The sequence below is a fragment of the Narcine bancroftii genome, chromosome 1 (assembly GCF_036971445.1).
Source record: "Narcine bancroftii isolate sNarBan1 chromosome 1, sNarBan1.hap1, whole genome shotgun sequence".
NCBI lineage: Eukaryota > Metazoa > Chordata > Chondrichthyes > Torpediniformes > Narcinidae > Narcine > Narcine bancroftii.
Window position 1 is genome coordinate 25,891,578 of NC_091469.1, and position 13,110 is coordinate 25,904,687.

The 13,110-nt window shown below is 36.5% G+C and overlaps 1 protein-coding gene across 15 annotated transcripts in view; it reads right to left on the bottom strand.

Annotated features, from left to right (window-relative positions):
- tbc1d2 (TBC1 domain family, member 2) overlaps window positions 1-13,110 on the bottom strand; it is a 142,781-nt gene that overhangs the window by 101,842 nt on the left and 27,829 nt on the right. For 14 of the 15 annotated variants that reach the window (XR_011352746.1, XR_011352736.1, XM_069922759.1 and 11 more), the window contains one exon: window positions 10,130-10,280. The exons of the other annotated variant lie outside the window; for it this stretch is intronic. Coding sequence is in view for 12 of the 14 variants with exons in the window: in XM_069922759.1 (XP_069778860.1) it covers window positions 10,130-10,280 (151 nt within the window). In the remaining 2 variants the exon portion in view is untranslated. The remainder of the gene's footprint in view (window positions 1-10,129; window positions 10,281-13,110) is intronic. 15 annotated transcript variants of the gene reach the window in all.

A 13,110-nucleotide genomic window follows, 5' to 3' on the forward strand; every position in this document is an offset into this window, starting at 1 on the left:
GACCAACTCTTTCCCTTCATGTCGAGCAACAGTCCATGTGCCCTCAAGAAGTTGGCCCTTAACAACGCAGTACTCACTGAAGCTAACACGAACTTACAGTGGAATTTCTCTTTCCCAATCTGGATCTGCACCCTGCGGGTACCGAAGGTCTTGATGGCAGAACCGTTGGCTGCCCGCAGGGTTGGACCACGAGATTGGGTGTGTGTCTCAAGGGTGGTTGGGGGGGGGGGGGGCAGGACGCTCAGCTCCGCTCTTGTGTCAACCAGGAAATGTCGGCCGGTGGACTTTTTGGTAACGTGAAGGAGGCTGTCCACGTGGCTAGCCGTTGCAGTCATCAACAGTGACTGGCTGGGTCGTTTCTCCTAGTAGTCACACAGTTCTCAGCACTTACAAGCTTGCGCTCCCCAGCGCTGATGGTAAAAGCACCAGGCGGAATGCGCTTGGGGGAGTGTTGCGGCCAGCTGGCTCTTGATCGTGCAACCTGACTGAGGGCTGCTTCATTCTACCTCTTGGTGCACCAGAGGGTGTCCACTCGGGCTGTGACTCAGCGTGGATACGTGAAGTCCTCATCCAACAGTAGTTGGATGTCCATGGGCATCTACTCGAGGAAGATCTGACAGAATAGGAAACAAGGTTTGTGATCCTTCGCCAGCGCCAGCGTCTCGTCCATTAGGGCCAATGATGTGCGGTCCCCAAGCCCGTCAAGGTGCAGGAGCCTGAAGACACGCTACTGAGGGGAGAGCCCGAAAGTGTCAAGGAGCAGGTTCTTTCTTTTTTCTTTTTTTTTTAATTTTTCACGCTATGAACCATACTAACCAAAATACACACAGACATTTCCTTCTTGATGGCGACCCGGGTGCTGGCGGCTGGCAGGTTCATTACAAAGATTGGATAATTGGAGGTAGTATCTACCTTGCTTATGACCAAGGTTTATTGGCAAATGGTGAGCAAAGTTGCCAGGTATTGAACAAGGTCTCGATTGCAGTGCCAAAAGCTGTGGATGAGTGGTCAAAGTATTTTGGAGTGAAGCTACCAGATCTTCCCAAACTAAATGTCCCCATATCTGAATACTAGAATACAGGCATTGAAATGACTCTATCTTTCCTGTCATCTGCACCAACAAAATTCAATGAATACACGGAGAAGGGATGGCAGTACATGAAGAAGATGACAAGCAGCACAGTGTGAAAACTGCCATCATTATCTTGACACTTTGTTTATGATTTGATTGTAACAAAATGTAAATATTATATGATGGTAATAAAGTATATTTGATTTTTGGTTTAAAAAAAAGACATTTCCTTCTTGAATATACACAGTGTCATTTTCTCCCCTTTTCCCCCCTCCCTTCCCTCCCTCCTTCACCCCCCCACCTACTCAACATTCAACCTTTATGGTTACATTAAACCCATTAAACAATGTCATCACACAATGAAAATAAACAAGAAATTTGTGTCTTCTACTTTTACACACTCGGTCAGTTCATTTCGTCTTCTTCTCCTTCTGTCATTTTAGGCGGTAGAGGTCCGCGGTAGGACTTCTCTGTTGTGTTTCATGTACGGTTCCCAAATGTGTTCGAATACTGTGATGTTATTTCTTAAATTATATGTTATTTTTTCCAATGGAATACATTTATTAATTTCTATGTACCATTGCTGTATTCTCAGGCTATCTTCTAATTTCCAGGTTGACATAATACATTTTTTTGCTACAGCTAAGGCTATCATAATAAATTTTTTTTGTGCTCCATCCAAATTGAGTCCAAGTTCTTCACTTCTTATATTACTTAGAAAAAAGATCTCTGGAATTTTTTGTATGTTGCTTTTAGTGATTTTATTTACTACCTGGTTTAGATCTTCCCAAAACTTTTCCACTTTCTCACATGCCCAAATTGCATGTACTGTTGTTCCTGTTTCCTTCTTACAACGAAAACATCTGTCTGATACTGTTTGGTCCCATTTATTTAACTTTTGGGGCATTGTGTATAGCCTGTGTATCCAGTTATATTGTATCATGCGTAACCTCGTGTTTATTGTATTTCTCATAGTTCCAGAGCATAGCTTTTCACATGTTTCATTCTTTATCTTTATGTTTGGATCTTATTCCCATTTTTGTTTGGGTTTACAGCTTGTTTCCTTGTTCTCTTTCTCTTGCAGTTTGATGTACATGTTTGTTATAAATCTTTTAATTATCATTGTGTCTGTAATCACATATTCAAAATTTCTTCCTTCTCAGACTGTTTCCCAATTTGTCCTTTAAGTAGGTTTCCAGTTGGTGGTATGCAAACATTGTACTGTGAGTTATACTATATTTGTCCTTCATTTGTTCAAAAGATAATAATTTATTTCCTGAAAAATAATTTTCTATTCTTTTGATCCCTTTTCTCTCCCATTCTCTAAAGGAAAGGTTATCTATTGTGAAAAGGATTAGTTGATTTTGCGTCAATAGTAATTTTGGTTGCTAATAATTTGTTTTATTCCTTTCTACGTGAATCTTCTTCCAAATGTTGAGCAGAAGGTGCAGTACTGGTGAATTCCTATGTTGCACCAGCTTTTCATCCCACTTATATAGCATATGTTCAGGTACCTTCTCCCCTATTTTATCTAGCTCTAATCTGATCCAATCTGGTTTTTCCCTTGATTGATAAAAATCTGATAGGTATCTTAATTGTGCAGCTCTATAATAATTCTTAAAGTTTGGTAGCTGTAAGCCCCCTTGTTTGTACCATTCTGTTAATTTATCTAGCGTTATCCTCGGTTTCCCCCCTTTCCATAAGAATTTCCTTATTATCTTCTTTAGCTCCTTGAAGAATTTCTCTGTTAGATGAATTGGTAATGATTGAAATAGGTATTTATCCTTGGGAAGATATTCATTTTAATGCAATTTACCCTTCCTATCAGCGTTAGTGGTTAATCTTTCCAATGTTCTAAGTCGTCTTGTAATTTCTTCATTATTGGCTGATAATTTAGTTTGTATAGATGGCCTAGATTATTATCTAGTTGAATACCTAGGTATCGAATTGCTTGTGTTTGCCATCTAAATGGTGATTCTTTCTTAAACTTTGTGAAATCCGCATTATTCATTGGCATTGTTTCTCTTTTATTTACGTTGATCTTGTACCCCGATACTTCTCCATATTCCTTCAATTTCTTATGTAATTATTTTATTGATATTTCTGATTCTGTTAAGTATACTATGATGTCATCTGCAAATAGACTGATTTTATATTCCTTCTCTTTTATTTTTATCCCTCTTATTTTATTTTCTGCTCTTATCAGTTCTGCCAGTGGTTCTATAGCTAATGCGAACAGTGAGGGAGATAGTGGACATCCCTGTCTAGTTGATCTGCTTAATTTAAATTGGCTTGATATATATATCCATTTACTGTCACCTTCGCCAATGGTCCCTTATATAATGCTTTAATCCAAATTAATATATTTCTCTGGTAGGTTGAACCTCTGTAGTACTTTGAATAAATAATTCCATTCTACTCTGTCAAAGGCTTTCTCTGCATCTAAGGCAACTGCCACTGTTGGCATCTTGTTTCCTTGTACTGCATGGATTAAGTTAATGAACTTACAGACATTGTCTGTTGTTCGTCTTTTCTTAATAAATCCAGTTTGATCTAGTTTTACTATTTTTGGTACACAGTCGGCCAATCTGTTTGCTAATAGTTTAACTATTATCTTATAATCTGTGTTAAGTAGAGATATTGGTCTATACGATGCTGGTGTTAGTGGATCTTTTCCCGTCTTTGGAATTACTGTAATTCTTGCTGTTTTGCATGAATCTGGCATGTTTTGTGTTTCTTCAATCTGGTTCATTACTTCCAGGAGAGGAGGAATTAATAAGTCTTTAAATGTTTTATAGAATTCTATTGGGAGTCCATCCTCTCCCGGCGTTTTATTGTTCAGTATTTTTTTTAATATATCCTGTATTTCCTCTATTTCAAATGATTTTATTAATTTATTTTGCTCCTCTTCTTGCAATTTCTGTAGTTCAATTTTAGCTAGAAACTTTGTTCTCAGTTCGCTATAGTTGCTCGTAGAATTCCTTAAAGTTTTCATTGATCTCCATTGGGTTATAAGGAGCAGGTTCTTGAGGACAGGATATTTACCCTCAGCTGGTGGGTTGTGCATTAGATCGTCCACCTTGCTGCCGTTTCTTTGTCCAGCATGCTCACGATGTGGTAGAACATTGTGGCATTTGCTGAAATGTTCCTCAGTTGAAACTGCACCTCCGCCTGCCCGAACCACGTATGCGGGTGATGGGTCCAGAAGGGGGGTAGTTTGATGGCAACGGTGTTGATCTCTGCTGGATCCATGTTCTTGAGACCAGAGAGGCATCTGGGCTCATCGGGGTCACCAATGTAGTGCTGGACACAGCCAAGAAAGATTCAGCCACCATATTGAAAGATTGACTGTTTTTATTCAAATTCTGCATGCACCCTTTTAAGGGCAGCATGAGCTCAGTCACCACGTGCATTGTGATGTCATAATTTCTGCCCCAGGCGCACACTGGGCAGGAGACTTGAGGCAGGGATAAAACCCTGACAGCGCCATCTTCCCATGGCTGTCCCGCCACATGGAGTTACACACAGGGCCGGTTCACCATGAGAGAGTGCATTGCCACAGTTCCACCTTTCTTTCCTCTAAATTTCTCCTTATAAAAGGAAATCCCTTTGCCCATTATTTAGGTTATCCATTTCAATATCTCCACTCAGTGTCAAAAATTTGATTGATGATCAAACAAAACTTCATCTCTGAATACCACCTATCTAAAGACAATACATTTCTATTCTTCCAAGTAATCGCTATACATTTTCTATACAAGATAAGATGTCTTTTTATGAGTTAAAGTGGACTCCATTTATTGATTATATACAATTTAAATAAGTTTGAATTAATTATTATTTTTTTCTTTCTTTTTTTAAAAAAAAACTTTTCATTTATATATATATTTTTTTCTATATATATGTTTTTTTCTTTCCTTTTTTTTAGTTTTTTTTTAGTTTTTTTTATTAGTTGGCTTTTTTCGTTTTAAGTTTTTTTTGTTTGTTTTTGTTTTTTATATATAGTTTTATATAATACTTAATTAATATTTTTTTAAATATATATATTGATTTTCTTTTTAAGATATTTAAAAAAAATTTTTTTTCTCTTATTATACTAATTATTAATTCTTCACTCTTTATTGTGGGGGTGGGGAGGGGGGGTTTAGGGGTTAAAAATAATTTATTTTCTTTTAGTCTTAGTTTTTAGTTGTCAGGGGGAGATTTTGAGATTGGTATTGTATTAATTATGTTACTTTGTATTTGTATTACTTCGTTTTGTATTTTTTTGTATGTGAATTACTGACTTTCTTTATATGTTAAAATTAATAAATAAAGTTTCAAAAAAAATTTGATTGAGTATCCTTTTTGACTGGTTAATTTATGACTGAGGTGATTTTGGAGATAATGCACATCTACCCAATATCATTCACCTTTGTGTCAGATTTATTGTCAATCACACTTGCATTCATATCACATCAAACTTTACTCAGAGAACTTTTCCCTTTTAATGGCATTACATGTACTGTTTTCACCTTTCGACTTGTATTTTCTTCACCTTCATTAACAACTTACATTTAAAAAACACTAATTTCTGGAATCCAAGCTTTGGTATTTTTTCTCTACTGCAAAAAAGTCTCCTAAATTCCTCATCTCTCACTTTCAATGCCAAGTCAAAGAGCTTATGGGCTTCTTTGCCTTTTGGGCTGGGACCATGCACCTCTGTTATTTACTTTCCAATCCAATGGGGAAACTTATTCTGCAGTTCCACTAATCCTCACCCTGAATTCAGTGTTCTCCCCCACCTCTCTTCTCATTTGCTCTTGATTCATCTTGTCCATCAGACTAACTGCCTGCTTCCTTTATCCTAATGGGGGTGCAAAGGCACAGAGATGCAGCAGGTGGTTCTGTTGATTTTCACGTCCAGCACAGTGAGTTCATTCACATCCCAAAGATGTGCCAGTAGTAGGCTAAATTGGCAACTGGAATTATCTCTCATGTGACTGATGGTAGGATAAATAGTGATTGACATGTGAGAGAGAATAGATAAAGAAGAAATATTGTAGGGGGTGGTAGGTTTGGAGGAAGATAGGATTGCTCAGTTAGCATTGAATTGGGTTGAATGGCCTCCTTCAATGTTGTAGGAAAATATGAGAATAGACCAATAGAATTGCTAAACATCTAATTTCCTTAAATCTTTGGACATCCTGCACATTGCTGCTACATGCAATTGTTTTACAAACAGTGGCCCGGTGGCACAGAAAATGCTATTTTATGAAGTAAGGCACACAAGGCATGGTAAAGGGTACATTGTAGATATCATCATGTGACAAAGTTCCAAGACATTAATATTCATTACAGAACCAAATTAAGGAAGCGAGACAAGAAAGGGGAGATTGGGACAGATGATCTAAACCAGTGGTTTTCAAACTTTCTCTTTCCACTCACATACCCTATGCCATTAGTGCTCTGTGATTAGTAAGGGATTGCTTAAGTGAGTCAGCAAAAAGGTTGAGAACCACTGCTCTAGACCCATTTATTACTGAAATATTTTGTTTGAGAAAAATTGTCACTGGCCCATTTCCTTTGGAGTTATGAATCAATGCATATAATGAGTCAATTCTGAACGATTAAAACAAGCCTGGATGCCAATGTCTTATTAATGTCTAAGACATTGACATCCAGGCTTCTTTTAATCATACCTAATTGGATTTGCAAGGTTTCGCAAATCCAAATAAGTTGATTAATTTAATAGCTTCCATTTTTCAAAAAGATGCTATTTGTGGGGTGAGCAGTTAAGTGTTGTACCTCAAAAATTCAGAGCAAGTTTATCAAAGAAAATAGCAGTATTGCAGAACTGAAACTAGATCTCAGAAAAAAAAATTATGAATAATTGGATGCAACTTAAAAAAAGCTTTTATAATGAAGCTAGAGAGAGCTGCAAATAGGAGGCAAGATATGAACTTCAGTTGCAGCTAGAATTCAGCACAGAAATCATGAAGCCTATGGCCTGGCATTTAAGAACAAAGGTACATGATCCTATTAAAAGTAAGCCAAGATGGGAACACACAAAAGTTTTGGAAGATTTTAAGAATTCCTATATAAAAAGGTAACATCAAATTTTTCTTTAAAATATTTTCAATTTAATAGTTATAGTTATTTGATACTAACAGTGTCCTAATGAGAAAATAGTGAGCTAAATCCCATTTCAGACAGGTCAGCGCTGAAGGAGTTTGGAACTGGTAGAAGTATCCCTTATGAGATATTGATGTTAATCCATGTCCCCCATTTACTCTCATGACTGACCACAAAAATCATAGGGCACAGTTTTGAAACACAATGGGTATTTCTTGAAAATTTCCAAGCCAACACTCAACCCCAAGGCATATTGTTAAGAACAGACAACTAACTCATTTTTGCTTGTCCCACTTTATGCTGCTCCAGTTACATTTAAAAAATGAGCGATGACAAACTCTGGGACATCTGATGATCTGTACACGTCAAAGTTTATTTCACTGCTGAATTTATGGGCTAATAAGTAATCTTCATTATCATCTGTCAATGAAAGCCAACATCAAACTGCAGACTGTCTATGTCCAGGAATACTCACTAACCTTGCCAATGGGCAGATACTTAACCACTGCCAGCTGTATAAGAGTTTAGCTCAGCAATTCAATAAGTGATAACATGCTTAAAATTTCTCATAATGTGAAGACCCATCTCTCAAGGAGTTTAGAGATGGCAATAGTCTTTCAGGATTTCAGTATTATTAGAATATTCTGACTGACTAACCTTTTCGCAGTTGATCAACAAGATAGACAAGTTTTATGTTGATTTCAAACAGTATTCAAGGCTACGAAGGAGGTTTACATGTTAAAACAAGTTAGTGGTTTCCAAATGCAGCTGTAAGTAGTGTTGGTAGTGGCATATTTGGGAGTGCTCTCCCCTGTAAGTCAGGAGGTTCAAGTCTCACTGCACAGACTTGAGCACAAAGACTAGGAAGACATTATAATGTGTCACTGCTAGAGTTCCTGCCTGTTCTTGCCCTTGAAATGTAAAGAATTACTTGCATTACTCTGAGCAGACATGGTTTAAAAAAAATCACTGTAATTTTTGGGAGCTTGTGCACAAATTTGTTGTACATTTCCAACACTGTGATTGGGTCAACATTCCCATTAACTGGGCCAGGAGGTCAAACATTACCCCCCTCCCCCCCCCCCCACCCCCAAGAATGATGCAATTCAACCAACAAATCCTCTGAATGGCATCTCTAAATTTTGCTGAAGACACAACTAATTGAATAAAATAATATTTGCTCCACTGAATTGAAATGGGGTATAAACTCTAGGAATGCCAGGGATGTTTCATGAATCGAAGGATAATCTTTAATAGAAAATCTTATTTTGAAGCATTTGAGGCTTAAAACTGGTTGACTGGATAAAGTTCACACCTGACCCCTCTCCTCAGCAGATTCAACCTCTGCCACTTGACAATGTGGCAAGTCCAGCAGTGAAGTGGTTCAGGAGTGCAGGCTCCTGACCAGTTTGTCTTCATCTTTCAATGCACAGGCATGACAATGAGAGGCAAGCTAAAGGGAGCAGAGGTCGCCAGCAGCTCTCATGGAGCTGCCAGTTGAAGTATAATCTTTCTGATCTGTGCCTGTGTGTGTTATAGAGCACAGGAATAGGCTCTTAGGCCCACATTGTCAATGTCAATCATTAAGTACCATCCTACATTAATCGTCTACATTAGAAGCCTTCTCTGCCTTTGCATTTCAAAAGCTTATCTTAATACTTATTGAATGTTATGAGATTCTCCAACTTCACTAACTCCTCAGATAAAACATTCCAAATCCCAACACCGGCTGGGTGAAGAAATTCTTCCTCAGATTTCCTCTAAGCATGCTCCCTACCCTGCCTATGCCCTTTGTAAATTTGCATTCAGGCCTCTCTCCAAACCCCTACACCCCATGTACACAAGCTTTCTCCTCCTCTCAAAGGAAAAGTACCTCATTGACTCAGCTGATCGGATCTCTCCTCATAACTTAAAACATTTGATCTTAGGCATCATCCTGATGAATCTCCTTTGTACCCTCTCTGGTGCAATCACATACTTCCCATATTGTGGCTACTAGAAATGCACAGTACCCTAGCTGTGGCTTCTCCAACATTTTATAAAACTGTGCATGTGCTTATGTGCCTGGCATGCATGAGAGTTTAATGCATGCAAACTGGCTACAATATTTCTTATGTTATCACATATATATACATATACATATATATATACACACACACACATACATATATATATATATATATATATATATATATATATACACACATTATAGATACACACATATAAAATGTGTATTTTAGGTTTTCTGGCTCTGCTGCTGCCACACGTCATCATTTTCCAGTGCCATCTTTTGATAACTCCTTGGAATATGATAGATGATAAAAGGCAATAGTCATTGCAAGTTGATCCCTTTAAATTTTGGCAATATTTATGCCATGTTGTGAGATTGCAAATGAAGTTTTATTCTTATTTTTAGTCTAACTACGTTTACTGCCTTCATAGAGCAGGGTTTCTAATTGCCTCATTATAGTCATCTAAACCCTGCAGTGATCTTAACCCTGCAGGTATTCTAAGTTTACAAACACCCAAGGGTTTTATGGAGATTTTAGTTCATGGGACTTTGTCTAGTTATAGAAAATGTTATCACCATTTATATTACACATTTACTTAGTAATAAAATGCAGAGAACGTTTATATAATGTTATCGAACAACTTTGAACCTCTAAGAGAACATTATGGGAAGGGTATTTTAATGAGTAGATTTTAGAAAAGCATCTTAAGGGAGTAGAGAGAGGTTTTGCAGTTTAGGGAGGGAAATTCTAGAGTTTGGAACTAATGCAATTTTAATTTTTTTTCCAGGAACTGAAATATGTGCACTATATATGGTGCTCGTTGTCTGGAAATTCTCTTAAAGAAACGCCCCACTTTTGTTGAGGATTAAAAAAACACTGCAATACTTTAGTTGACCTTTGAAAAGTGCCAGTATGCTATCATTGAACATACCTTCTTCCATTTTGAATGGTGGTGAGGAGTCAGAATGCTGTTCAGAATTGGAGAGATAGCTTTCAAAGAGGTGGCTCTGCTTATCATCATGCTCCCAGCGTTTCTGCTGCAATTGTTGTAACCAGTACATCATGACTTCCTGGTTTTTGGCCTGCAAAGTGATTTAGTTTTTTAAAAAAAAACAAACAGCATTCTTGTATCAGATATGCTATCAATGACTCGCATCAGTCTAGAAGTCATGATTAACAGACTTTAATCACCATAAACTGCAAAAATGTCTCACGTGTTGCTGGGCCAGATCCAAGGCAGGTACTGAGGGAGGGGATTTGGGTGTAACCACCTTTATGGGGATTCTCAGGAGAGGAGTTACAGGGGCAGGCCAGCCCATGCAAATACATTCATGAGAGGCAGCACTAGCAGTTACACAGTGGTTCCACCACAATATCATCACAGATTCCTCTTAGCCTCAATTTTTGGGTGTACAACTATTCACTTGGATCATTAATCGGCACAGAAATACAAAAACTTGCATCCTTAAGCAAACTGTAGGCGCACTATTCTTCTTATAACCATACATTCAAAAGGGGAAAAAGGTGTTTGCGTTACAAGCAATCAAGATATGTTCAATTTTCTCAGAATACAACACCTCCATAATGCTGGGTCACATCCTGATAACACTACACCATTATTTTTGTGCTGTGTTCCAATATAGAATTTTTGTATTGCAATGTTAGTTTGTGGGATGCATTACCGAAAAGGGCAATGAAGACAGATTCAATGCTAGCTTCCAAGATGCAACTAGGTAAATAATACTTAATTAAGAGGAAAAGGCCAGAGACCAACTGGATTACTCTTCAAATATTCAGGCCCAGGTTCAGTGGTTGAAATAATCTCTTTCTATTCTGTAAGACCTTGTGTTGTAAATACTATGAAAGGAAGATTTTCTTCCTAAAATTATTTTGTTTGAATTGAACAGCTGTGGATTAAAAATATGGGAAACTGTGTCAACAAAGTTGTAATAACCCAATGTTAACAGCTGTGTGTTCTGGAATGACTGTAGATTGCTAAATAATGCTCTTTTTCTCTGTTACCACGGGTTAAAGATGAAGGCAGGCAGTAGATAAGACCTTATACAGAATATTGCAAGCAGCTAGACAGGGTTGTCCATGTTCACCAGCTTTGTTGGCTTTGGTAATAGAACCTTTGGCTCAAGCTATAAGGCAAGATTTCAATACTAAAGGAATTACAATAGGTGAACAAGAGTATAAAATTAATTTGTTTCTAGATGATGTGTTGATATATTTGACATATCCCAAAGACTCTTTTTGAACCATTACAAAATTTGTTAAATCGATATGGTATGCTTTCAGGTTATAAAGTTAATTGGAACAAAAGTGAGATATTACCTATATCAGATGAAGATTATACAGATTGTAAACAAATTACCAAGTTTAGATGATCTAATAAAATTAAATATTTAGGAGGTAGAGTGAATAAAGAATATCAATATTTATATAGTTTAAATTATATACTGTTATTAAACAAGATTAAAGCTGATTTGCATAGATGGAAAGATCTACCATTAACTTTAATTGGACAAGTCAATTGTATAAAAATGAATATCTATCTCCATATACAATATCTCTTTCAGTCTATTCCAAGTGCAGTATTGAAGAGCTTTTTAAAGGAATTAAATAAAGTAATTAGTTTGTTTTTGTGGAAAGGTAAACTGTCGAAGGTTTCTATGCAAAAATTAACATGGCAGTATGAATTAGGTGGACTTCAATGACCACATTTTCAAAATTATTATTAATAGGTGGTTGATCAATATCCAATAGCCTATGTGGGCAAAGGGTGAATTGGATCAGATGTTTGAAAATAAGTCAATTTATATTGAAATTGAATCCTTTATTATTACAAAAGTATAAGTTGCCTGTATTGAGACACTTAATGGATATTTGGTACAAGTGAGATCAGTTCATAGGATCTAAAGGAAAAATTTCAGCTAAATCACCATAATATCAGAATAAATTCATTATTTTTTTTCAAAAAATAACCCTTATATGAAGATTGGGAAATGAAAGGAGTAAAACTGGTACAGGATTGTTTTGAAGCAGGTAGATTCCTTTCTTTTAATAGATTTCGAGAGAAGTTTGGTATTTCACCAAATTATTTTTTTTGCTTATTATCAAGTTCGGGATTTACTTCAAACAAATTTTGGACGAGAATTGGTATTACCACGTCAAACAAAATTTGAGATGTTAATTGCTGATAAAGGAAATAAGGGGTTTATTTCAGAAATGTATATGCTGTTGCAAGAAAAAAATGGATAAAATTGATGTACATAATTCGAAGGAGAAGTGGGAGAAGGATTTGGATATTACTTTATCTTGGGAAGAATGGTCAAACATGTGTGTTGACAGTATTAAGAAATAACTTAATGTGAGATATAATATGGTTAATTATAATTTTATACATCAATTGTATTTAACACCTGAAAAGTTGAAGAAATATGGTTTTACTTCATCAGACTTGTGTATTAGATGTGGGGAACAGGTAGGTACCTTTTTGCATTCTGTTTGGGCATGTGGAAAAGTTAAACCTTTTTGGGAAAAAGTTATACAATTTTTGAGAGATTTATTTAAGGTGAATTTGCAATTGGATCCGATGATGTGTTTATTGGGTTATGAATACATTAACGTCAGGGTTGTGGATTGGCAAACCACAATTAGCATTTATACGATTAGGGTTAGCAGTAGCAAGAAAATGTATAGCCATTACGTGGAAAAAATGATATAGCGTTGAATATACAAAGATGGCATAGTGAATTACAATAGTGTTTATATCTGGAAAAAAATAACTTAAAATCTGTGAAATAATTATTCCTTTTTTGTTAAGATGTGGTGTTTATATTTAGAACATATGGTTATAGATCATAAATAGATGATATATACAGAGTTGGCATCCCAAAGAGTTAATAT